Source organism: Garra rufa, chromosome 6, assembly GCF_049309525.1.
Source record: "Garra rufa chromosome 6, GarRuf1.0, whole genome shotgun sequence".
NCBI classification, from domain to species: domain Eukaryota; kingdom Metazoa; phylum Chordata; class Actinopteri; order Cypriniformes; family Cyprinidae; genus Garra; species Garra rufa.
In genome coordinates this window covers 45,010,689-45,034,636 of record NC_133366.1, presented here as the reverse complement: position 1 = coordinate 45,034,636, position 23,948 = coordinate 45,010,689, and the positions used below count along the sequence as shown (strand labels likewise).

The following is a 23,948-nucleotide window of genomic DNA, read 5'->3' as shown; positions in this document are numbered from 1 at the left end:
TTTTACATAACCATTATAATCTGGCATTTTGAACAGAGACAGACTGATGATTAGTTTGTCCTGATATTCAATCTTTTCAACTTATTAAATCTCTACTATCAGTAATTGATTGATTGATCACCATGGAAAAGCAGCCTTTATGCTACACGCTGTTTAACCATATTTGTGACCCTGGACCACAAAACCAGTCTTAAGTGTACGGGTATATTTGTAGCAATAGCCAAAAATATATTGTATTGGTCAAACTTACAGATTTTTCTTTTATGCCAAAAATCATTAGGATATTAAGTAAAGGTCATGTTCCATGAAGATATTTTGTCTGTTTTCTGCCATAAATATATCATAACTTAATTTTTGATTAGTAATATGCATTGCTAAAAACTTCATTTGGCCAAATTTCTAGATTTTAAATTGTTCTAGATTTAATAAACTTCTGTAAAATGTTGTTCTATCCTATTCGGTTTTCATATCATAGATAAATCTCAATTTCAAAAAAGTGACCCTTCGGACAGGTTTTGTGGTCCAGGGTCACATTTAATAAATTGTTTGGATAACTACTTTGACTCATTGAAATAACAACCATTCATTCCCAAATTAGAAGTGTATTATTTAAGATTCAGATAGCCCTAAATAAAAATGCTAAATAAATCTGCCACCCTCTAGATTGCAAACAAATTTGAATAAATAATTTTAATCATCATCATTAATAAAATATCTCTAATCAGAATGTATATTATTTTGTTGTTCTATTATGATAATTAATTATTGTTATTAAAAACAAAGCAATTTTGGGCACTTAGACATAAAAAATGCATATTGGTACAGTCACCAAAAATCAATATCGAGTGATCTCGAAGTTGAACTCAAACCAACACTGCAGCATTAAGCATCCATGCAGTCATCAGGATCATTTAAGATGATGAAACCCCAGTACAGCATTACAACATAATATTCAAGTTGTTAGAAGACCCTTTAAGGAAACAAAACATGAATTTTGTGCTAACTCTTATCGTTGGTCTCAATATTGGCCGTCAAATCTCATGAAGCTTCGCCCATTCGTTTAAATCTACATGAAAAACGCTTCATTTACTTTACAGAGCAGGTTTCCATTGCCAGCTGCGTGGTGTGTCCATTCTTGTTGACCAAACGCACGCACTGGCACCTGCAGATGTAGGTACGAAGGCGCTTGAGCGCTTTCACTTTTGCGACGCATCAAACGATGCTCGACAAAAGACGTTTGGAACTTCAGTGCGAATGTAACGAATCCCCGTATGGCGTGCCTTACCTGATGCGCCTCTCTATATGGATATTGTATCGCCCCTCGTATCAAACACGGAGGGTGCTCCGTGGTCTTCTTATGTGGCAGGAGAGTCTGGAATACTATTTATCATTGGCGTCCTCACGAGATCCTCATATTCCCCATGTAGAACCAGTGGAACGCGTTCGGCGACTGTACAAGCCTCTTTTCTTTCCTCTATTTTCCTTTCTTACTCTCTCACACATGCATTAACACGCACTGCACAAACGCCCCATTGGGCTCTCCACGCGTAAACGCCATGAGGAGCATCCCTGACTACAATGCGCATTTTATCCCTCCTGTGCGCGCGGCTTATTTCAGTCTATTCAACGCAGCGCAGTTCTCACAGGGACAGAAATATCGAGGTTTGGTCAGCAGAAAGGCTGTTTAACTCACATTGCCAACGGACGCTAGATACAGGTGGTTTTGCGAATCTCCGACGTCTTTTTCCAAAAGTGCGGAGCGTGGAATATTTTAAAAGAACAAGTGCGTCTAGCGCTCGTATGGCGGCATCTTGTCTTCATATTGGGCTTCGCGGCAACTGCAAAGATTCCAGCGTTCGCGCGCTGCGGTTGTCATGGTGTCAGACTGAGGGATGCTGCTGTGGCGCTTGATTCGTGACATCACACAGCCGTTAGAATTGCTACAAGTTTTCTTTTATTGGTTAACACTTACGGGGTTTCCCTTCTTATAATTTAACTCTTAAATGTTGGAGTTAGGGATGATTTTGCTACGATATTACATTCCTTCCAATGGGAATCATACTGTTACAGAAATAGATAGGCTACATCTACAAAGGAAATTCTGGTATCGTTTAATCAGACGTCGTTCCAAGTCTTTATAGAGTTTTTGAGCACAAAAGGAGACGTTTTGAATAATGTTTATGCTGGATTGCAATTTTTCCATTTCGTTGTCAAGACGCAAAATATGACTACTTTTAAAAATCCAACTTTTTAAAGAAATAGTTCATCCAAAACTGAAAATTTGCTGAAAATGTACTCACTCTCTGACCCTGGACCACAAAACCAGTCATAAGTGTCAATTGTCCGAGATATAACTTTTTGAAAATCTGAAATCTGAGGGTGCAAAAAAATCTAAATATTGAGAAAATCGCCTTTAATGTTGTCCAATTAAGTTCTTAGCAATGCATATTACTAATCAAAAAATGAAGTTTTGATATAATTACTGTAGGAAATTTACAAAACATCTTCATGGAACATGATCTTTACTTAATATCCTAATGATTTTTGCCATGAAATAAAAATGGATCATTTTGACCCATTGCTACAAACATACCTGTGCTGGTTTTGTGGTCCAGGGTCTCAAATTAGTTTATTTCTTCATCAGAACAGATTTGGAGAAATTAGCATTACATCATTTGCTCACCAATGGATCCTCTGCAGTGAATGGGTGCCTTCAGAATGAGAGTTCAAACAGCTGATAAAAACATCACAATAATCCACAAGTAATCTACACAGCTCCAGTCCATTAATTAACATCTTGTAAAGTGAAAAGCTGCATGTTTGTACAGTGTAAAAAGTTTTCACCAGTTTCAACTTTGTAAGTTCAGCAGTTGCCTTAACATTTTAAGTTAAATCAACATAAAACTACAAGTAATTTCAACTCATAAGTTAAATCAACTTAAAAGTACAAGTCATTTTAACTGATTTTATTGACATGAGTTGAAATAACTTAAAGTTTTAAGTTGATTTAACAGTAATGGATAACAGTTTCCATTATTAAGGCTTTTTATCTGCATTTTAACTGTCGCTTCTGTACAAAGTAATAATCCAATGCTTCCTCCAGAGTAAAAGTCAATCCTCTGTTTTACTTTCACATCTATTTGTTTAGGACTGGTGCTTGATCTCTCCATATTTCTCTCCTGATTCAGATGAGACAACATTTTCACTGGAGAAAGCAATTTAGCCGATAGCACTGGTTTGAAGTTAAAAATGTCTTGATGGATTTGTTTATAACATATATCCAGCTTGTGGATTACTTACATGTGAATTGTTGTGACATTTTTAGCAACTGTTTGAACTCACATTCTAACGGCAGCCATTCAAACTCATATACATTTTGAATGGCCTGAGAGTAAGTAAATTTCATACATTTTTTGGGTCAACTATTTCTTTAATGTATGTCAACTAAAGGAATAGTTCACCCAAAAATGACATTTTGCTGAAAATGTACTCAGCCTCAGACCAGTATGTATATAAGATGTACATTAGTTTAGTTCTTCATCAGAACAGATTTGGAGAAATTAGCGTCACTTGCTCACCAATGGATCCTCTGCAGTGAATGGGTGCTGCCAAAATGAGAGTCCAAACAGCTGATAAAAACATCACAATAATCCACACAACTCCAGTCCATCAATGAATGTCTTGTCAACTCTAAGGTGTTCATATATCATATATGGTAAAAACAAAAAAAATAAGGCTATATATTTTAAATAACTGTTAATGTGATTCTTGGACACTAAGCACCAAACAGCAACTGACTGGCATGTTTGAATATGTGGATGAATGCCAATAAGGCATGACTGTCATCATAAAATAATATTCACTGCTAAATGTCTCTTCACTTTGACTTGTCTGTAATTGCAAGCAGAATCAGAGACGTAACAGCAGCCGCTCTCAAATGTGTGAGTCATTGATGTGTTTGGACAGAGCTTTGGAAATTTATGTCCCTGGATATTGACTGGCAGTTCTTCTAGCCGCCTCAAGGCATAGATGTGATTCACAATAGCCGTTTTGCCCTTATTAGCTGAGGACCTGAACACAAGAGAAACATTACAGAGTCCCACTGTGAGCTCACACTCATCGCCATTAAATAATCATTAAATACACACCTCCTCGCAGCTCAATCCATCATCAAAGGGAAATTTCCCTAATCTTGTCAGATGGTTCTGGGCTCTCTTCCCTCAACCAAAGCTACATCTTTTTCTTGAATTTACATCTAATATTAAAGTCATGAAAACACTATACACAAATGAAGAAAACTAATGCACCAGTTACCTTTTCCTTGTTGGCAAAAGCAACACATTACCATGTGCAGCATGGTATGCAGCATGTTGCAGCACTGAATTTAAACAATGCCTACAAACCGAACAAAACTGGCATATTTTGCTGATTATTGTTGCTGAAATTGGTCAGGTATTGTCATGTTTTGGGCTGTACTAATCGGTCTGACCATGAAAAACATTTGTACTATAGACTGCCAGACGTTCTAACAAATCAAGGACAAGAGTGCAAAAAACTGTCTGGGCAACAAAAGGCGTTTGTGGTTGGCCAAAGTGAACCAGGATTTCTGGGGCAAAAATCTTGACAACATTCATATTTGTTCTTATCATTTCTGGTCAGGTAGGTTATATATTAGGCTAATATCTTAATTAATACTGCTTGTATATATCTTTACCACCTATTAACTTTAGTTTGTCAAAACACTACCCTTTTTCTGCCTACTACTTAAGTCCTTTTCTATATAATTTAGCAGCTTCCACACATTTTTAACATGGTTTAAACAGCATAAATTAGCAGAACAATGTATTTAGTTGTACATTAGCTGTGCAGTCCATGCTGTTATTTACTTTTGAGTATCGCCAGTATTACTGCGTAGCCGGGAAACTGACCAAATCGTGACGTAAGTGCAAACCCATTATTAAAGGAACAGTTGACCCAAAAATTTAAATTTGCTAATAGAATGAGAGTTCAAAAGACTCCAGTCAATTATGTCTTGTGAAGCAAAAATCACTGGTTCTGGCTAAAATAAGAGTTCTCTATTTATAATATTGCTTTCTACAGAAAAAAAAAAGTTGTCCTGTCTGAATCAGGAGAGAAATATGTAAAAAAAAAAAAAAAAAAAAACAAGCACCTCTTTACAACTGTTTACAAATGAAAACAGTTCAAACAAACAATTTCAAATCAAATTTTATTGAACAATCATTCATTTACAAACTTGGCAATATCAAAACATCTTTATATTACAATATACAGAACAGGTCCATACAAAAATAATAGAAAAAGCATTTTTACCTTTCATTACCTTTAGGGCTTTTGTATACAAAATAAATTCATTATGGAATGCACAAAAGGTTGGTTTTACTTTCAAGTATTTCGTATGTAGAATTTACCTAACATGAGGATGTTATTTACCAGAAGATCATCTTTGCTATAGTTCATTACAATTCATCAAGGTAACATACCTTTGGGTAAAGCCAGTCATGGATATCCAACCATAACGCATCCACATACATGCAATGAAAAAACAAGTGATCTGTGGTTTCAGTGTCATCACAGAATATACATTTGTTAGTATTAAATGCAAATCTAAGTCTTAAGTACTCACTGGATGGATATATTTCACTGGATGGATATATAGTTTGTTTCTCTGTTTCTGCCACAGGATTTCCCCAAAGGACCGCCGATGATGCCAGCCTTGAAACAACATACAGCACTACACAATTTTTCTACAAGTTTGATTGCAACACATAATCATTACTATTAGTGTTCATCATCTGTTTTTGATTACACCATTACTGTTTTTAATATTTATACCATATGTACATCGACTTAACATACAGTAGTCACCACTAATAAGCTACTAAATATATTGTACTAGCCTACATTTTTTTTGTACAGCTGCTTTGCAACGATTTGTATTGTGAAAAGCGCTATACAAATAAACTTGAATTGAATTGAATTGAATTGAATTGAATATATCTCATTTAAAAATTTTAAATGAATTTCTTTAATTTTGGGAGATAAAGGAAATTTTAAGTTTTTAGTTTTGAGAATATGAATGGAATCTTTTTGGAAATTATAAGAAATTGAATTTCTGTAAACTATGATAGGATAGGAAATCAAACAAACAAAGGTGGATTTTGATGCAAGAGGATAACAGGGGATGGATCACTGGAGGAAGCATTATTATGGACTTCAATTTTGCCCAGAAACGACAGTATGTGATAGCATACAGATAGCCTAAGCCTAAAGCAATGGTTTGATTTTTTTTTTTTTTTTTTTTTTTTGCTTTTCAGCTTTTTGCTTTACAATACGGTAACTGATGGAATGGAGTCATGTGGATTATTGTGTTTTTTTGACTCTCATTCTGACGGCCCCCATTCACTACAGAAGATTCATTGGTAAGCAAGTGATATAATGCTAAATTTACTCAAATCTACATCTTGGATGGTCTGAGTGTGAGTACGTTTTCATTAAAATTTTCAATTTTTGGGTGAACTTTTCTATTAATTTAAACTAGGTAACTGCAGTAGAAAGTTCTCATAAAGAAATTATTTATGTTTGTTTTAGTTTTTATACTCCTTTTTTCTGTAATTGTGAAATTTAGCAATTTCTAAGTGAAAATTGTGTCTCACCAAAGAATTTTTTGTTCACACTGTTTTGACATTTAGCTGTGATGATTTCAGGTTTTACTGATTGCATTCAGTCCAGACAAAACATGACCAACACATGCTAAATAATTAAAATGGCAAGGGAAGGTATAAGAGCTGTGGGTTAGAAAATACAAACATTTCCCCACTGTGAATGTAGTAAATCCAGGGATTATTTCTATTTTTAGTTGTATTTTTTCAAGATGAATTTTGCAGTTTGCTGTACCATTACTTAATTTGGTGAAAGGGATATATTTTACCCAGTGGTTAAGTTAAAATATGAGTTTACAATACGCTTCTTGAGATGACTAATACATTAAATGCTTCAGTCCTGGTGAATGTTTATTGCTGCAATGAAAGCATCTCAGTGCATAAGTACACTTATCTATGAACATCCACATGTAGCAATTGTTTCTGCCCAGATTCCTCTCCATCTATTCAAGTAATAATAAATAATAAATTTGCTTCCCTTCCACAAAGGAATATGACATTCTTTCTCCTTACATCTACTGTGAGCCACTGTCCAATCGGAAGAAATCCTACTGAGGTTTCATTATCTATCGATGTTGCTTTGTTGGAAACATAACATTACAGACTCTGTCAGATTTAACAGAACTCAGCACATATTATTCACTGTGTTCAGTGAATATTTTCTGAAAAGTCATTTATTTTATTCATTAGTGTCAGTGATAAGGAAGTAGGAAGTTACAGTGTCCATCAGAAGACACTGCAGGCGCACTTAAAATGCCTGAATCTTGCTGCATTATGATTTGATGATATTTTAGTATGACTTATGATTTTATATTTTGCTAAAGAAAGAAAGCATAAGCAAACACTCAGAAAAGCTCTCTTTTGTTTGCAAATTTATTGTTTGTTTGATCATTTATTTAAAAGTGATTTAAAAGTATTCTTTCTTCATACCATTTAAAGGAATAGTTCACCCAAAAATGAACATTTGCTGAAAACCCTCAGATGTAATTTAATTTGTTTCTTCAACAGTTTTGAAGAAAATTATCGTTACATTATTTGCTCACTACTGGATCCTCTGCAGTGAATGGGTACCGTCAGAATGAGAGGCCAAACAGCTGAATAAAAACATTTTAAAAAATCTTGTGAAGTAAAAAGCTGCTTATTTGTAATAATCAAATCCATCATTATGAAATGAAATGCAAAATGTTGCTAAGTCCCATGCCATTGGTGTGGATTATTGTAATGTTTTTATCAGCTGTTTGGACTCTCATTCTGACGGCACCCATTTACTACAGAGGTTTCATTGGTGAACAAGTGATGTAATGCAAAATTTCTCCAAATCTGTTATGATGAAGAAACAAATATATATATCTACCAGAGGGTGAAGAAATATTAGTTTCTGAGAGAACCCTTCCTTTAAAATGGTTTACACTCCCGTTAGATTCATTATGTTAAACATCCTGATAATATATTATGGCAATTTATCCACAGTTGCTTGCTACAGTCGTTCCTGGAAATGAATAATTGATAAAGAGCTTAAAATGATTCCTCTATAAAAACAGACACCTACAATTTCCGCAATGAGCCGCATTAACAATGGACAAGCCCTCCTTGCTCATTTGTATTTGAACTGTGCTGGATGGCTCTATTAAATAATACATTAAACCTGGGTGTAATTTGGATGCATGCAAAGTATGGGGCTAGAACTGGTGAGAGATTGGTTTATCACACTGACATCTAATTACAAATGAATGAGTGGGTAAGCAGGTGTTTACAGGTTTCTCAGAGTGACAAACTATTATACACATGGCAGTGAATTTAAACCTTAGTGAACAGTTTAGTAAAGAAGTTTAGTGACCGTATGAATAATTTTAGTCAAATTGCTCCTTAACCATGTGAATTTATGAAAAGAAAGACTAAATATTTGAAAGTTTTAAAGTTTCCTGATAATTTACTCACCCCCGTTTCATCCAAGATGTTCATGTCTTTCTTTCTTCAGTCACAGAGAAAAGAAAAACATTCCAGGATTTTTCTCCATATAGTGAACTTCAATGGGGATCAGTGGGTTAAAGGTCCAAATTGCAGTTTTAATGCATTCTCAAAGGGCACTACACAATCCCAGCTGAGGAATAAGGGAGTTATCTATTGAAATGATTGGTCATTTTCTTAAAAAAAAAATGAAAATTTATATACTTTTTAACCACAAATGCTCATAGCTCTGCGATGCGCGTCTTTATGCATTGTGTAATCACATTGGAAAAGTCACATGCAGTTAGTTCTCCATCTGTGTACTTTGGTTAAAATTCTTATATTGTAAAGGTTGTTTGACTTTCTTTGCACGTTCGCTTTGTAAACACATTACGTAATAGTGAGGTCAAGCCAGATGAGCATTTCTGGTCAAAAAGTATAAATTAGTATTTTTCTTAGAAAATGACCAATTGTTTCGCTGTATAAGACCCTTATTCCTCAGCTGGGTTTATGTAGAGCCCTTTGAAGCTGCATTGAAACAGCAATTTGGACCTTCAGCCCATTGGCCACCATAGAAGTCCACTATATGGAGAAAAAACCTGGAATGTTTTCATCCAAAAACATTCTTGGATGACATGAGGGTGAGAAAAATAATCAGGATTTTTTTTATGTTGGATGTGAACTAATCCTTTAAAGTTCAAATGGTTTTATTTATGACTAAAACCACTTTGAAATTTATATTGTTCAAGGAAATACGATTGTGATCTATACTGGAGACACAAAAGGTACCGAATACCAGGAATGACCCATAGGTTTAAGTCCCATTGGTTACCAATAATTTGAATACCAATAGTATTTTTGACTGTACTTTTTGGTGACATAAGCAGAGCACCGTGAAACATCCACTCTAACCCTGCTTGTTCTGCCAATAATTTGAAAACAAAAAAGGAAATTGTTTTTCAAGACACAAGTGTTGTTCAACCTGTAGGGGAAGTTGTAAGTCTCTGTCTATAAGATTTTTACAAGATAAAAAAAAGAACATTTCAGGGGTAAGAAAATACAACAGTTGTGAAATACAATCCTTATATAATGTAAAACATATACGACTCCATAAAAAGCTTAGTTACTGTAATTAGATATAATCATTTTACTATTGAGTGACAAGCTTTAAATGACGGCGGGAGTTTTTGGTGTTTTCTTGAGATTGGCTAACTAAAAATGAAATTACAGAATTACCTGGCATAGCTCTTGGATAAGGTCACCATGAAGGGAGAACTAGCCTAAATAGGGAGAGAGAGGCTGACAAGAAAAGAAAGAGGAAGCCAACGGACCGTACAAGCCGTACAAGGCACTTACATCTCATAGTGATAGAAAGTAAAAGGTGGTTGTCATCTGTCACTTTAGCCCCTCATGACCATGAATCACTTTACTCCAATCTCATTTAATAGGTCATCAGGCCTTTTTTCAGGTTGAGTGTGCTTGCTTATAGAAAATACTGATGTTAAATTCTCCTCCAAACTGTCATTCTTATCATCTCAGGCAGAAATGCAATGCTCGCACAACCTTAGAAGGTTTATTATAGAAACGTCTTTAATTACTGGATCTATGAGTTGCATACATCACAGACATTACATCTCTCTATACATCATAGAGAGAAATATTATGTCCTCCAGTGATTTCTATACATCTGATATCCAGTAGATGGCAGTATTTCTCTCTGGACATCAGTCAAAATCATTCAAATCCCTTGATGTGCATCTACATCTGCACTCTTTTGGGATGTCTTAAGTATTTACTCAAAAAAGTGAACCAGATGCTTTGAGGTAAACTATAAGTCCTAATGGTGTAATTATGCTTATTTGCATACCAGTGCAGTATGCTTTTATGATGTTGCATTGGCATGCAACTTAGTATTCAGCCTATTTTTATAGTAATAATTATTTACTGTATCATATGTTTATGGTCAAATGCAACAAAAAATGCATTATACTACTTATGTCTTCACTTTGCACATGGCTTTGATTCTGCATGAGGTAACTGTGTGTCTTCGTTCAGCACATTTCACCAGTAAAAGCATTTTTAACACCTTTAGAGGCTCATCTTCTGTTCAGCAAGATGAGCTTGGTTTCAGTTTCAGCCACAAGCATGGACCACTGCACTGAAATGTTCCACTACAGTTGCACAACATTATGTAACATACAGGCTGTGCAATGCATTATCCCTTTCACTTTCCAGTAAACTCAATTTGTACAGCAGTGTAACAATGCATGGCAATGATTAAAGAAAAAAGAATCATCAGGTAACCAACTCTGAAATAACATTTGGTGTCACATTATAAGAACTAGAATCACATCTATACAAGAAAAGTCCAGTTGGTCACAATGGAAAACACAATGTCATTTAATAACCATAACAACATAATAACAATAATAAGGCGCTGAGTGCTAGTGCACCTGTGTCTGCCTTTAACTGGCCACTCCATGTTGAGACCTTCAGACCTTTGTATTGATAAGCTGTAGAAAAAAAGGTATGTATCAAGTGTCACATACAAGGGCACTGTAATGTACAACAACTAAGAATCAAAAGTTTTTTTTTTTAGCTCAAACCTGTGACGTTGAGGCGTATGAAATGGCCTTTTGCTTGAGTCCCACTCTTCAGACATGTGGCATCACACTGGTAGAAGCCACTGTCTTGAAGTTTTAAGGAACTAATTGTCAGGAAAATGTTCCGTAGCCTGTGCTCGGCTCTTTCTGTTTCATTCACTGTGATCAGATATGTGTTAGGATCCATAATGGGAAAATGCCCACTGCAATTTTTATACCACCATGTGGTCTGAATGTCACAGTCCTGTGTCTTATACTCCACTGTGCACTTCAGAGACAACAAAAGACCTTCAGTCTTCGTTATCGAATTGCCCGAGTATCTCACAGTCACTGCATATGGGAAATATTTTGTATTAGTGCATTAGAAATACAGAGTGTATCAAAAACAACCTGAGCACCAAAATGACTTTCACAAAAAGCTTAATTAAAAACAAATGTGACCCTGGACCACAAAACCAATCTTAAGTAGCACGGGTATATTTGTAGCAATAGCCAAAAATATATTTAGGGGTTAAAATGATAAATTTTTCTTTCATGCCAAAAATCATTAGAATGTTAAGTAAAGATCATGTTCCATGAAGATATTTTGTGAATTTCCTACGGTAAGTATATCAAAACTTCATTTTTGATTAGTAATATGCATTGCTTAAAACTTCATTTGAACAACTTTAAAGGCGATTTTCTCAGTATTTTGATTTTTTTGCACCCTCAGATTTGAAATTTTCAAATAGTTGTATCTCAGCCAAATATAGCCCTATACTAACAAACCATGCATCAATGAAAAGCGAATTCATTTTCATATGGTGCATACATCTCAATTTAAGAAAAATTATGATTGGTTTTGTGGTCCAGGGTCACAACTGTGTCCAATGTTTAAAAACAAAAAACAAAAAAAAAACTAGCAAATAAGTGCTGTTCAGAATTCCACCATGTCTGCTGGCAGTCACATACTGCACTACAGTGTACTTTGAAATATAAAATGTATATAAATATTAATTGAATTAGACTTACCTTCTGTTAGAGAGGTCGGCTGACTGCTGAAAACAACCATTATAAGAATCACAGCGGGCGGGTGAAGCATCTGCATGTTTTTGTGCTCAAGCAGATGAAATGGCTAACTTGAATATGGCTACCTGACGATTGTCTTACTATATATAGATGATTTCCATTGAATTTTGCAAATGCAGTATAATTTTAGACAATCACAGATCACAAACCTGCTGAAAAAAAGATGTAGCAGATGAGAGAACAAAATCTCAAAATGAACTTGTGTTCGGCTTTCGCTGGTGGTGGTTTGAAACTGCAAGTTGTGTTCAATGCTGCATAAACACCTTTTATGCAGCATGTAACACCTTAGACCTTGTATAAGAATCGTACGTCAACTTTTACTGCTAACGTGGTTACAGCGTTAAATGCGTCATTTTCGGCTAAACCAGACAGAGCATTCCTTTTTCTTTTTTTGCACAATGTCAGATATTCTGAACAGTAAAAAGAACAGTAACTGGGACTTCTTATCTCACAATTCAGATTTTCTTTCTCAGAATATCTCACAATTCTGCGTAAATAACTTGCAATTCTGACTTTTGCATGGCTTTACATTCAATTGATTCATAAAGTGCAAATGTATGAGCCTGAAAGTCTAAAGTATGAATATTATCTGTCTACAATATAGTTATTCTCTGTGCTCAAAACACTCTGACTGTATTAATGCAATGGAATACTATTTAGTAATGTAAACATAAATAAATAAAATAAATAAATAAGTTCATGATTCCTTGAAGGAACATATGGGTTTTTTAGTTCATGACAAATTTTTTTTTTTGCATTTTTGCTGTTGTGTCAGGCTAAAATGCACTTCATGTTGTAATTAACTGGTTTAATTTGACTCAAAAATATTATAAAGCATGACTGAACTAACATGACTGCAATAAGCAGAAAGTAAAAACAGTTGTGAAATATAAATATAGCTGCAAGCAGCAATTAAGGGGCCAAGCATTACAGAAGCAAGCAAGCATCAGATCAACTGTAGCTTTATTAACTGTTATTACTTTTGACCAGTGGGTGGCGCTGTAATCTGTTCTGTGTGAGGTGATAATGGCACACACAAAGTTTGCCTCAATATGTCAAAGCTATGCAGAGATACAGCCTCAGACGTAGTCTGGCATCATGCCTCAAATTTGTTGTGGTGCTATACAAAAACAGTTTTTTCTATCAACACGGAATTCATAACTTTTTGTCAGCGCAGTCTAAAAATAGTTTCATTCAATTTTGGTGAAAATTGGACTAATGGTCAAGGGGGAGTTTAAAAAAGTAGGTTTTCAACATAAATAAAAATGGTGGACAGGAAGTTTGTCTGACCAAATCTATGTTCTCGCCATTAACCAAGGAATATTTTGAGACCAGTTTCATTAAAAAATACTAAAGCAATCAAATATATATTTTTTTGAAATGTCATTAATTGTTAATGAATGACAATGGCACACACAAAGTTTGGTGTCAATATGTCAAGGCTTTGCAGAGATACAGCCTCAAACACAGTGTTTTGTATATTGACACGAAATCCATAACTTTTTGTCAGCATGGTCTGAAGATGATCTGAGCAAAATTTTGTGACATTCGGACCAACGATCTAGGAGGAGTTCAAAAAAGTAAATCTTCAACATAAATTATAACCGTAGGTAGGTAGGCTCAGGTCATGGTTGTCATAACACACACCAAGTTTGGTCTCAATATGTCAAACTGTTGCAGAGATATGGCTTCACATCCATTTTTGTGTGTTTTTCGTTGAATTCATTGGCACAATATTCAAGAACGGTTTGACTATTAACTTGAATTCCATAACTTCTTGCCAGCATGGGCTGAAGATGATCTGAGCCAATTTAGGTGAAAATTTGATAAACCATCTAGGATGAGTTTAAAAAAGTTATTAGCATGAACATGAGTGAAATTTTGGACAATTTTGGTGGCACTAGAGATTTTGAGTTAGAGACTCCAAATTGCTTTGTGTAATGTTGAGACTGTCCTCTATCTGTGTGCCAAATTTCATGACTTTCCCACAAGCGGTTCTATGGGCTGCCATAGACTTCCTCAGCGCAAAAATAAAAAGAAGAAGAAGCAGAATAATAAGAACACCAACGAATGCTTGGCCCCTAATTATTATAACAGTCCCTTAAAACCTTAGTACTTAGATAAAGTCATTCAGCACTAAGTGACCAGCAGAAAATGACGGAGGGTGTTTTCGGTGTTTTCTCAAGATAGAAGAAACTAAAAAATGAAATTGCAGAATTACCTGGCACATTCTTGGATAAAGTCACCATTAAGAGAGAACTAAATAGGGAGAGAGACACTGACTGGAAAAGAAAGAGGAAGTCAACGGACCGTACAAGCTGACTGAAGGTTCATTTTGCAGATGTGCTTTCTTAAGGCATTTAAATCTCACATCTCTCTAGTGTGAGTCTCTAGTGATAGAAGATAAAACCTGGTTGTCATGTGTCACTTTAGCCCCTCATTATGAATTATTCCAAACTCATTTAATAGGTAATCAGATCTTTTTTCAGGTTTAGTGTGCTTGGTTATATAAAATATTGATGTTAAATTCTCCTTCAAACTGTCATTCTTAGCATCAGAAGTGCAATGCTCAAACAACATTAGTTTTATTACTAGCCACAAAAGAAACACCTTTAATTACTTGGTTCATGAGTTGATTACATCACAGACATGAGAAAAATATTCCAGTGACTTCCATAAGACATCTGATATCCAGTAGATGGCAGTATTTCTCTCTTAGATCCTTAAATCCTCCATATCCCTTGGTTTGCATCTAAACCTGTGCACTTTTTGAATGTCTAAGTAGATTTTGTTTTGTTTTAACTTAAAAGGATAGTTCACCTAAAAATGAAAATTTGATGTTTATCTGCTTACCCCCAGGGCATCCAAGATGTAGGTGACTTTTTTTCTTCAATAGAACACAAACGAAGATTTTCAACTCAAATCGTTGCAGTCTGTCATAATGGCAGTCAATGGTTACCAAATCTTCAAGACCAAATTAAACCATGATGCGGCTCGTGATGATACATTGAGGTCTTAAGAAACAAAACGATCTGATCGGTCGGTGCAAAAAACGGAACAGTATTTATATCATTATTTACCTCTGAATCCAGAGAGTACTACTCTCCTGAGCGCATTCACATCAGCCCGCGCGTAATGCGTCAACATAGATGCACGCGCGGAAGCGATCTGTCACGCATATAAGTCACTCATTGTTTACATAGTCCATATTGGCCTCTCAAAATGGTAATTACTTGTGCTTATCATGACTCTGGCAACCGATTAAAAACTAAAAGATTATGTTTCCTTGCACGAACTCATCTGGGAGTGTTGACTTTTCACCGACTACATTGCCAGAGCACGTTGACGCGTCGCGCGCCGGCTGATGTGCACGCGCTTCAAACAGCTGAACGTTCGGGAACGTGGTGGATCAGAGGTAAATATTGATATAAATACTGTTTAGTTTCTTGCACAGGCCAATCGTTTTGTGTCTCAAGAAGTCATCTTTATATAGTCAGGCAAACTTGAGGTAGCCATATTCAAGTTAGCCATTTCATCTGGTCATGAGCCGCAGAGTTTAATTTGGTTTTGTCTGTGTATGTTTTTTTTTTTTTTTTCTCTAAAAGATTTAGTAACCATTGACTGCCATTATATGACTGACAGACTGCAACAGTTTGAGTTAAAAAATCTTTGTTTGTGTTCTACTGAAGAAACAAAGTCACCTAGGCTACATCTTGGATGCCCTGGGGGTAAGCAGATGAACATCAAATTTTCGGTTTTGGGTGAACTATCCCTGTAAGAACTTAACCCTGTAAAAAGTTGTGGGCTATAAAGTGTGCCCAATGCTTGAGGTAAACCATATGCATACGTAAAATATCATACTTTTATGGTGTTGCACTGGCATGCAAATTAGTATTCAGCCTCTTTTGGTAGCAATTATTGACTGTTAGAAAAAGGGAACTATGTCACATGTGCACAATCAAATGCAAAAAAATGCATTACACTGCTTGTGCCTTCACTGTACACATGACTTTGTTTCTGCAGTAGGTAACTGTGTGTTCACCACATTTGCACAGTAAAAGCATTTTTTTAGACTTGTGGAGGCTCATCTTCCATTCAGCAAGATGAGCTTGGTTTCATTTTAAGCCACAAGCCACTGCACTAAAATGTTCCAGTTAGAATGAATGTGGCACAACAAGTCATTTAACATACAAACTGTGTAATGCATGATCCTTTTTACAAAATAAAACAGCATTCTAATAAAACTCAAATTTGTACAGCAGTGTAACAATATAAATGGTAAAAATAATAATAATAATAATAATATTCATTATCAAGTACCAACCCTAAACAAATGTTTAGGTACATATGCTGTCACATTATAAGAATTGAATCTAAGACTTTGGATCACGTCTAGGATACTAGAAAAGTCCAGTCAGTAGCAGATTTAACAGTGCATGTCATGTATATTGCTCCATACTGAAAACACAATGTTATTTGTGACCCTGGACCACAAAACTAGTATATTTCTGGAATAGGACTTTCCATTGATGTATGGTTTTAAGTTGTCCAAATGAAGTTAGCAATGCATATTACTAATCAAATGTTACGTTTTGATATATTTACGGTAGGAAATTAACAAAATATCTTCATGGAACATGATCTTTACTTAATATCCTAATGATTTCTGGCATAAAGGAAAAAACAATCATTTTTTCATTTTCATCATGCTACAGTACTTATGACTGGTTTTGTGGTCCAGGGTCACATTTAATAACACCATAATAATAATATCAAGGCACTGAGTGCTAGCGCAGCTGGGTCTGCCTTTGACTGGCTGTTCCATGTTGAGTCCTTCAGACCTTTGTTTAGATCAGCTGTAGGAAAAAGAGGTTTGTGACATTAACAAGTGTCACATTCAAGAGCACTGTAACATACAAGAACTAAGAATCAAAATAATGTTTTTTCAGCTCAAACCTGTGACGGTGAGACGCACAAGATGACCTTTTGCTTGAGTCCCACTGTTGAGACATGTGGCATCACATTGGTAGGAGCCACTGTCTTGAAGTTTCAAGGAATTGAATGTCAGGAAAATGTTCCTTAGCCTGTCCTCATCTGTTTCTGTTTCATTTACTGTGATCAGATATGTGTTAGGATCAAAGAGGAGAAAACGTGCACTGCTGTTTTCATACCACCAATTGGTCTCAATGTTGCAATCCTGTGTCTTATACTCCACCGTGCACTTGAGAGACAACGAAAGACCTTCAGTCTTCGTTACCGGATCACGTGAATATTTCACTTTCACTGCACATGGGAAATATTTTGCATTAGCCCATAAAAAGTACTGAAAATATAAAAAATGACCTCAATACCAAAATGAAAGAAAGCTTTGAAAGCGGTGTTAACAAATGTGTCCCACTTATTCATTTATGCAATAAAAGAGCCAAATAAGTGCTAACCTGAATGCTACCATGCACGTCTGCTGTTAGTAACATATTAAAATATATAAAAATTCTTACCTAAGAAGTGAGTGAGACTTACCTGCTGATAGAGAAGTTGGCTGAATGCAGAGAACAACCATTATAAGAAACGCAGCAGTCGGGTAAAAGATCGGCATGTTTCTGTGCTCAGTCAGTCAGAGGAAATGGCTAACTTGAAAATGGCTGAAGTTTGTATGGTGCTGTACCACATAAAGACAACTTCCTTTGAACTCTGCAGATGCAGCATTGATGCATCATTTTAGACAATCACAGACCACATGCCTACTGAAAAAAAAGGATGTGGTGCTGTTTGAAAGCTTTAAGTTGATTATTTGAAGGAAACAAAATGTCAAAAATGTAATTAAATCTCTAATTAACTGTTGTTCAGTTTTCAGTGGTGGTTTAATACTGCAAGTTATTTTGTATGCAGCATAAGCACATAAAGTAGGTTTACCTTGTACTAAAATTATACCTCAACTTTCACTGCTAACAGTAAAAGTCGGTTACAGCTTTAAATGCATCATTTTCAGCTAAACCAGATAGAGCATCCCTTTTTGTCCACTATTTGAATAGTTTCCACTTTCTTCCTTTCAAAATCTGCAATGTTATGTAAAGTCAGAATTGCATTGTTTTTTTGTTTTGTTTTTTAGAATGACTCAAAATCTTGTCATATGTGTCTTAAAAGGTTGGTTCATCCAAAATTGAAAATTATCCCATCATTTACTCATCCTCCAGGCATAGGTTATATGACTTTCTTTTTTCAGACGAATCCAGTTGGAGTTAGATTTGCATAGGCGGGTATTTCTCTTCATCAGTCCAAAACAAGTCCAATAAAGTGCACCCATCCATAATAAAAAAGGCCTCCTGTAGTGAATTGATGCATTTTTGTAAGAAAAATATCCATATTTAAAATGTAAGAATCACTTTAATCTAGCTTGCGCCGGCTAATCGTGCACAGAAGCAGCTCCAGGTGAATGACGTAAATTGTTGGCTTTCTACGTCATCCAACCAGAACTGCTTCTGTCTACGACCAGCTCACGCAAGCTAGATTAAAGTGATTCTTATGTTTTAAATATGGATATGTTTCTTACAAAAATGCATTGTTTCACTACAGGAGGCCTTCATTCACTCCCCGGAGCTATTTGAGGCACTTTTTATTATGGATGGTGCACTTTATTGGACTTGTATTGAACTGATGAGGAGAAACACACATCTATGTTCTATTCTAAAGCTTGGAAATGCCAGGATAATTTTTAATATAACTCTGACTGGATTCGTCTGAAAGAAGGAAGTCATATACACCTAGGATGCCTGGAGGCTGAGTGGGCAAATTTGTATTTTTGTAGTAATAGCCAAAATTACATTGTATGGGTCAAAATTTTCTTTTATGCCAAAAAATCATTAGGATATTAAGTAAAGGTCATGTTCCATGGAAATATTGTGCACGTCTTATCGTAAATATATCAAAGCTTAATTTTTGATTAGTAATATGCATTGCTAAGAACTTAATTTGAACAGTTTTAAAGGCGATTTTCTCAATATTTAGATTTTTTTGCACCCTCAGGTCTTGGCCAAATATTGCCCTATCCCAACAAACCATACATCAGTAGAAATGTACAAATCTCAATTGACCTTATGACTGGTTTTGTGGTCCAAGGTCACATATGATATTTTTAGTCATCATGTGTGTTTCCTGCATAAATGTCCTGTTTTTATCCCATCTATGGGTTTACACATTTGGTAAAAATACAAAGTATAAAAATGTTATTAAGTAATCCATTCAATGAATCCAACAGTTCACATTTATTTGCAGTCACATATTACAGGAAATATAGGTAGGTAATAGTATACATTACACAGAAATCTTTTCAGAAACACAAATATGTTTGTTTATCCTTTTATGATTACTTGCCAATCATTTTGGCCAGCAAGATACACTTGACTTGTTGCAGTCAACAACAAACAATATTACAAATACTAACAATAGCAGTCATCTCGTATGCAGCCTGTAGAGTTTCCTGCAGGAAACCACAGAACAGCTTCTGTGCCCATTAATGACATAACTTTCACTTCTAAACTAATTAGTGTCAATTCATTGTCAGTACATTCAACTGAGTCATAAAGTGCAAATGCATGAGCCTAAAAATCTAAAGTAACAGTATGAATATCATCTGTCAATAGTAATTGTGTGATCAAAATACTCTGACATGGTATTTTGTACAGTGGTAATATATATTTAATTGTATTAATGCAATGGAATGTAAACATAAATAAATAAATTAAATAAATACTAGAGAACAAATTTATGATTCCTTTAAGGAATTTTAAGACACAGGTTAGAACCCAAAACTTCGTGTTAACAAAGATCATGAACAAAAATGTATACTATGAGGTAGCAGCAGAGTTAACATTCCTCGTTTGCGACATTAAGGGAGTCCTCATAAGATGATTTTTTCCCAAAAGTCGCTCCTTGGGGGGAAAAATAAGCAAAATTACATTATGCATTCAATTAGTTTGATATTGAGATATGTTCTTAAAAGATTACAGTATGTTGGGTTGATTTTGCTGCTTACTCATTAGTCTGATGTAAAGACAGATGATAATAATGACAAGAACCACAACAGCCATGGCAATGAGGACTGAAACTGTAATGATGTAACTTCTTGTTGCAACGTTGTTCACTGTAAGAAAAAAATGTAATTAAAATTTGGAAATGTCATCATAATGACTATCTTATTACGTTTTGCTGTTACTCATGTTGAACTTCTTACCTTTATAATCTACTTCAGGCACATAGATGTGGTTGCTCTTCTCCACGTTGTCACTCTGAGCCACACATTCCACGTACTTCCCATGAAACTCTGACAGTGGAAGTGTGAGATTGCTCGTAATGGTGGTTGAACTGTCTTTGTTGAGAGTTGTGAAACTACTTGGATTAAAGTTGTTCAACTCTTTCCCTGCAGATTTCCAGCGGATAGTTGGAGCTGGTTTACCAGTGGCTGAACAGGAGACTACAACATCTTGATCAGTCCTGGGTGCAGGAATCCCTGACGCTATTGTTATTTCTGATATACCTGCGAAAACACCAGAAAACAGAACTTAATAATGTACGATCTTTTAATACCACACACAAAAACAATGGATAACGCTGCATGCATTCCTTTTTTATTTAATACTGACCTAAATAAGATATTTCACATAAAAGATGTTTACATTTAGTCCACATGAAAAATAGTTGAATTTCAAAAGTTTACATCCCCTCAATTCTTAATACTGTGTTGTTACCTGAATGATCCACAGCTGTTTTTTTTTTTTTTGTTTGTTTGTTTGTTTTGTTTTTGATAGTTGTTCATGAGTCCCTTGTTTGTCCTAAATTAGTTAAACTGCCCCTTGATGTTCTAAAAAATCTTTCAGGTCCCACTAATTCTTTGGTTTTTCAGCATTTCTGTGTATTTCAACCCTTTCCAACAATGACTGTATTATTCTAAGATCCTTATTTTCACACTGAGGACAACAGAGGGACTCATATGCAACTATTACAGAAGGTTCAAACACTCACTGATGCTCCAGAAGGAAACATGATGCATTAAGCGATGCAGGTGAAAACAGGTTTTTTTTTTCACTTAGTACTGCCCTTCAGAAGCTACAGACGATATTTTCCAGAAGACAAAATAAGTTAAATAAGTTTAATTTAAGTAATGTACCCTGATCTTCCAATTCCAAAAGTTTTTATAAATTCAACTATTACCTTCTCTTGTGGACTACATGTAAACGTCTTTTATGTGAAATAGATTATTCAGGTCAGTACTAAATAAACAATAACATGCATTTTGTATGATTACTCTTAACATTTTGGTAGAGACTGCAAGGTGTATATAAACGTTTGACCTCAAGTGTATCAAAACTGCAAAACAGCTATGAAACACAAAAAGGAAACTGTACAAGGTTTTAACACATTTAAAACACATGTTATAGCCTGACCCAAATTGACATGCCCTAGTCTTAAAAACACAGTTCAATGTTTGTGACTTCCATGATTGCAAGGGTTTAGCTTACCTTTGACAGTGAGGCACAACGTCTGTCGTTTAGGTTGCAATGGATACACTTTGAAAGAACAAATGTAGCAAGCCTCGTCTTGAAATGTTGCGTTCTTTATCATAATGGACGTTGAATTAACTGACGCTGCGGTGAAAGTGACTTTTCCGACATACTGATCATCCACATGCTCCTTGAAGAGGTCGCTGAAAGTAGCCAGAGTTTGTACCGGTTCCGTGTCGCGCACCCGCTGCCAAGTGACTTGTTTGACTCCAGACGCGTCTGACAGCGCACAAGAGAACGAAGCATCCTGGCCGAACTCAACAGCTGTGTCTCCTCTTGCTATGATATCCGAAAGATAAGCTGTGGGAGAAAAACAAAAGTTGTTATAAACCTCCGGTCATATCCATCCAGTTTAGTTATTAGGTTACAAACTTTATAGCTTTGTCTCGAAAATCCTAGGCTATTGAGTAAAAAGTAGGTAATGACAAACCTCTGCTTATGAGGCTTAAAACTAAGATCAGTAAAAACAACATGTCGAATGGTTGGAATGGTCTGTTTGTGAACAGAAACGGCATAGGCTATATAGTAAAGCAGAAAGTGAAAGTATGAATTTCCCTTTCAGTATTACCGGTTGTGAGCGGGCATTTGAGGGTTTCCCGAAGCTATGGTATATCTCGTTGCTGACATGATCTTTTTTTTGTCCAGACTAGTAAACTAAAATAGGCTACATTAAAAGTTCAGGACATACCAAAGGACTTATATATGACGTAAAAAAGTGTTCAGAAAGTCCTGAAAGACAGATAGGCGCATGTACATGAATGTTAAGTTCCTCCGTTTATGTAGCCTAAATTTAAATTCATTATTTGCCAACTTTACAATCTGAGGTAATTATTGGAGTTTCCTATATAAATAAAGGATTTTGTATTATTTTATGGCAGGTAAAATGACTCAACACTTTGGGGAATAGATCATCAGTCTTAAACAGGAACAGTAGTATTTCCCAGAAACTAAAATTAATGCAGAAATGGTTAGTTTTGCTGTCTCATGTAGGCTACTGTGTTTTGGTAAATATCGTGTGTATTCATGAGGTCACGATATTCAGCATCCCACACTGCTGAACGATATTTCGGAAAACTGTTTCAAATACAGTGCCTTGCAAAATTATCCATACCCATTCTCTTTTCTTTTTTTTCACAGTTTGTGATGTTGCTGCCTTATGTTAAACTACTTTAAATTACTTTTTTATCACATCTACACTCCCTTCTATAATGGCAAAGCAAAACATTTTTAATTATTAATTATTATTATTAAAAATAAAAAACTGAAAAGATCCCGTTGCATAAGTATTCATACCCTTTTCTGGGACACTCGAAATTTAGCTCAGGAGCATTCGTATTGCTTCTAGATGTTACTACACTTCGAGTGGAGTTAAACTGTGGCAAATTCATTTGAATGAGCATGATTTAGAAAGGCACACACCTCTCAGAAAAGGTCTAACAGCTGAAAATGTATGTCAGAGCAAAAACCAAATCCTGAAGTCAGGATAACTGCCTGTAGAGCTCAGTGACAGACTTGCGTTAAGGCAATGATCTAGAGAAGAGTTCAGAAAAAAATCTGCTGCATTGAAGGTTCACAGAAGCATATAGTCTCCATTATCCATAATGGAAGATGATTGGAACAACTAGGACTCTAGAAAATGTCTGCCAGCCCCCATCCAAGCTGAGAGGTGAAAAGGTGAGGCAAAGAATGGCAGATAATTGCCAAATGCAGATGTGCAAAGCTTGTCACATAATACCCAAAAAGACTTGAGGCTGTAAAGGTGTTTCAACTATGTACTGAGTTAAGGGTATGAATACTTATGCAATGTACTTATTTCAGTGTTTTATTTTTAAGAAATTTGTAAAATTTGCAAATCTGGTTTTTGCTTTGTCATTATTATGGTGTATGGAGTGTAAACTGATGTGGGGAAAAACTAATTTAAAGCAGTTTAACATAATACTGCAATAAAACAAAATGTGAAAAAAAAATGAAAGGGTGTGAATACTTTTGCAAGGCACTGTATGTGGCTGAAATACACTTGAAATATTAGGAGTATAGGAGTTGATAATTATTGATAATTAATCAAATATTTGTTATTTAATCTAACTAACAAG

General features: G+C 35.4%; 3 protein-coding genes across 3 annotated transcripts in view; all 3 read right to left on the bottom strand.

Moving 5' to 3' along the window:
- The window catches only part of trpc5a (transient receptor potential cation channel, subfamily C, member 5a), an 82,390-nt gene extending 70,973 nt beyond the window's left edge, over positions 1-11,417 (bottom strand). Inside the window, exons 1-2 of the mRNA XM_073842667.1 lie at positions 11,234-11,417; positions 11,081-11,140 (exon numbers count right to left, since the gene is read on the bottom strand). Of these exons, the coding sequence (XP_073698768.1) occupies positions 11,081-11,140; positions 11,234-11,417 (244 nt within the window). The remainder of the gene's footprint in view (positions 1-11,080; positions 11,141-11,233) is intronic.
- Positions 11,418-14,881: 3,464 nt separating this feature from the next.
- Positions 14,882-17,942, bottom strand: LOC141337414 (uncharacterized). Its single transcript, XM_073843232.1, has 3 exons — positions 17,819-17,942; positions 17,255-17,581; positions 14,882-17,154 (listed from the first exon to the last, which is right to left on the bottom strand). The coding sequence occupies exons 1-3, from the start codon at positions 17,892-17,894 to the stop codon at positions 17,048-17,050; spliced, it is 510 nt and encodes a 169-aa protein (XP_073699333.1). The 5' UTR covers positions 17,895-17,942; the 3' UTR covers positions 14,882-17,047.
- A 1,637-nt stretch (positions 17,943-19,579) lies between these two features.
- LOC141337503 (nectin-3-like) lies at positions 19,580-22,334 on the bottom strand. Its single transcript, XM_073843344.1, has 4 exons — positions 22,286-22,334; positions 21,814-22,155; positions 20,529-20,831; positions 19,580-20,438 (listed from the first exon to the last, which is right to left on the bottom strand). The coding sequence occupies exons 1-4, from the start codon at positions 22,326-22,328 to the stop codon at positions 20,299-20,301; spliced, it is 828 nt and encodes a 275-aa protein (XP_073699445.1). The 5' UTR covers positions 22,329-22,334; the 3' UTR covers positions 19,580-20,298.
- Between the last annotated feature and the right edge of the window lie 1,614 nt (positions 22,335-23,948).

What these genes read in the sequence shown, in the direction of transcription:
- LOC141337414 (XM_073843232.1), bottom strand. Translation starts at nt 17,894, where the DNA reads ATGCCGATCTTTTACCCGACTGCTGCGTTTCTTATAATGGTTGTTCTC. An exon ending in GCCAACTTCTCTATCAGCAG is followed by an intron (nt 17,582 to 17,818) that starts GTAAGTCTCACT and finishes TCCCATGTGCAG; the next exon opens with TGAAAGTGAAATATTCACGT. An exon ending in TGTGCGTCTCACCGTCACAG is followed by an intron (nt 17,155 to 17,254) that starts GTTTGAGCTGAA and finishes TTTTTCCTACAG; the next exon opens with CTGATCTAAACAAAGGTCTG.
- LOC141337503 (XM_073843344.1), bottom strand. Translation starts at nt 22,328, where the DNA reads ATGTTGTTTTTACTGATCTTAGTTTTAAGCCTCATAAGCAGAG. An exon ending in TTTAAGCCTCATAAGCAGAG is followed by an intron (nt 22,156 to 22,285) that starts GTTTGTCATTAC and finishes TTTCTCCCACAG; the next exon opens with CTTATCTTTCGGATATCATA. An exon ending in GCCTGAAGTAGATTATAAAG is followed by an intron (nt 20,439 to 20,528) that starts GTAAGAAGTTCA and finishes TTTTTCTTACAG; the next exon opens with TGAACAACGTTGCAACAAGA.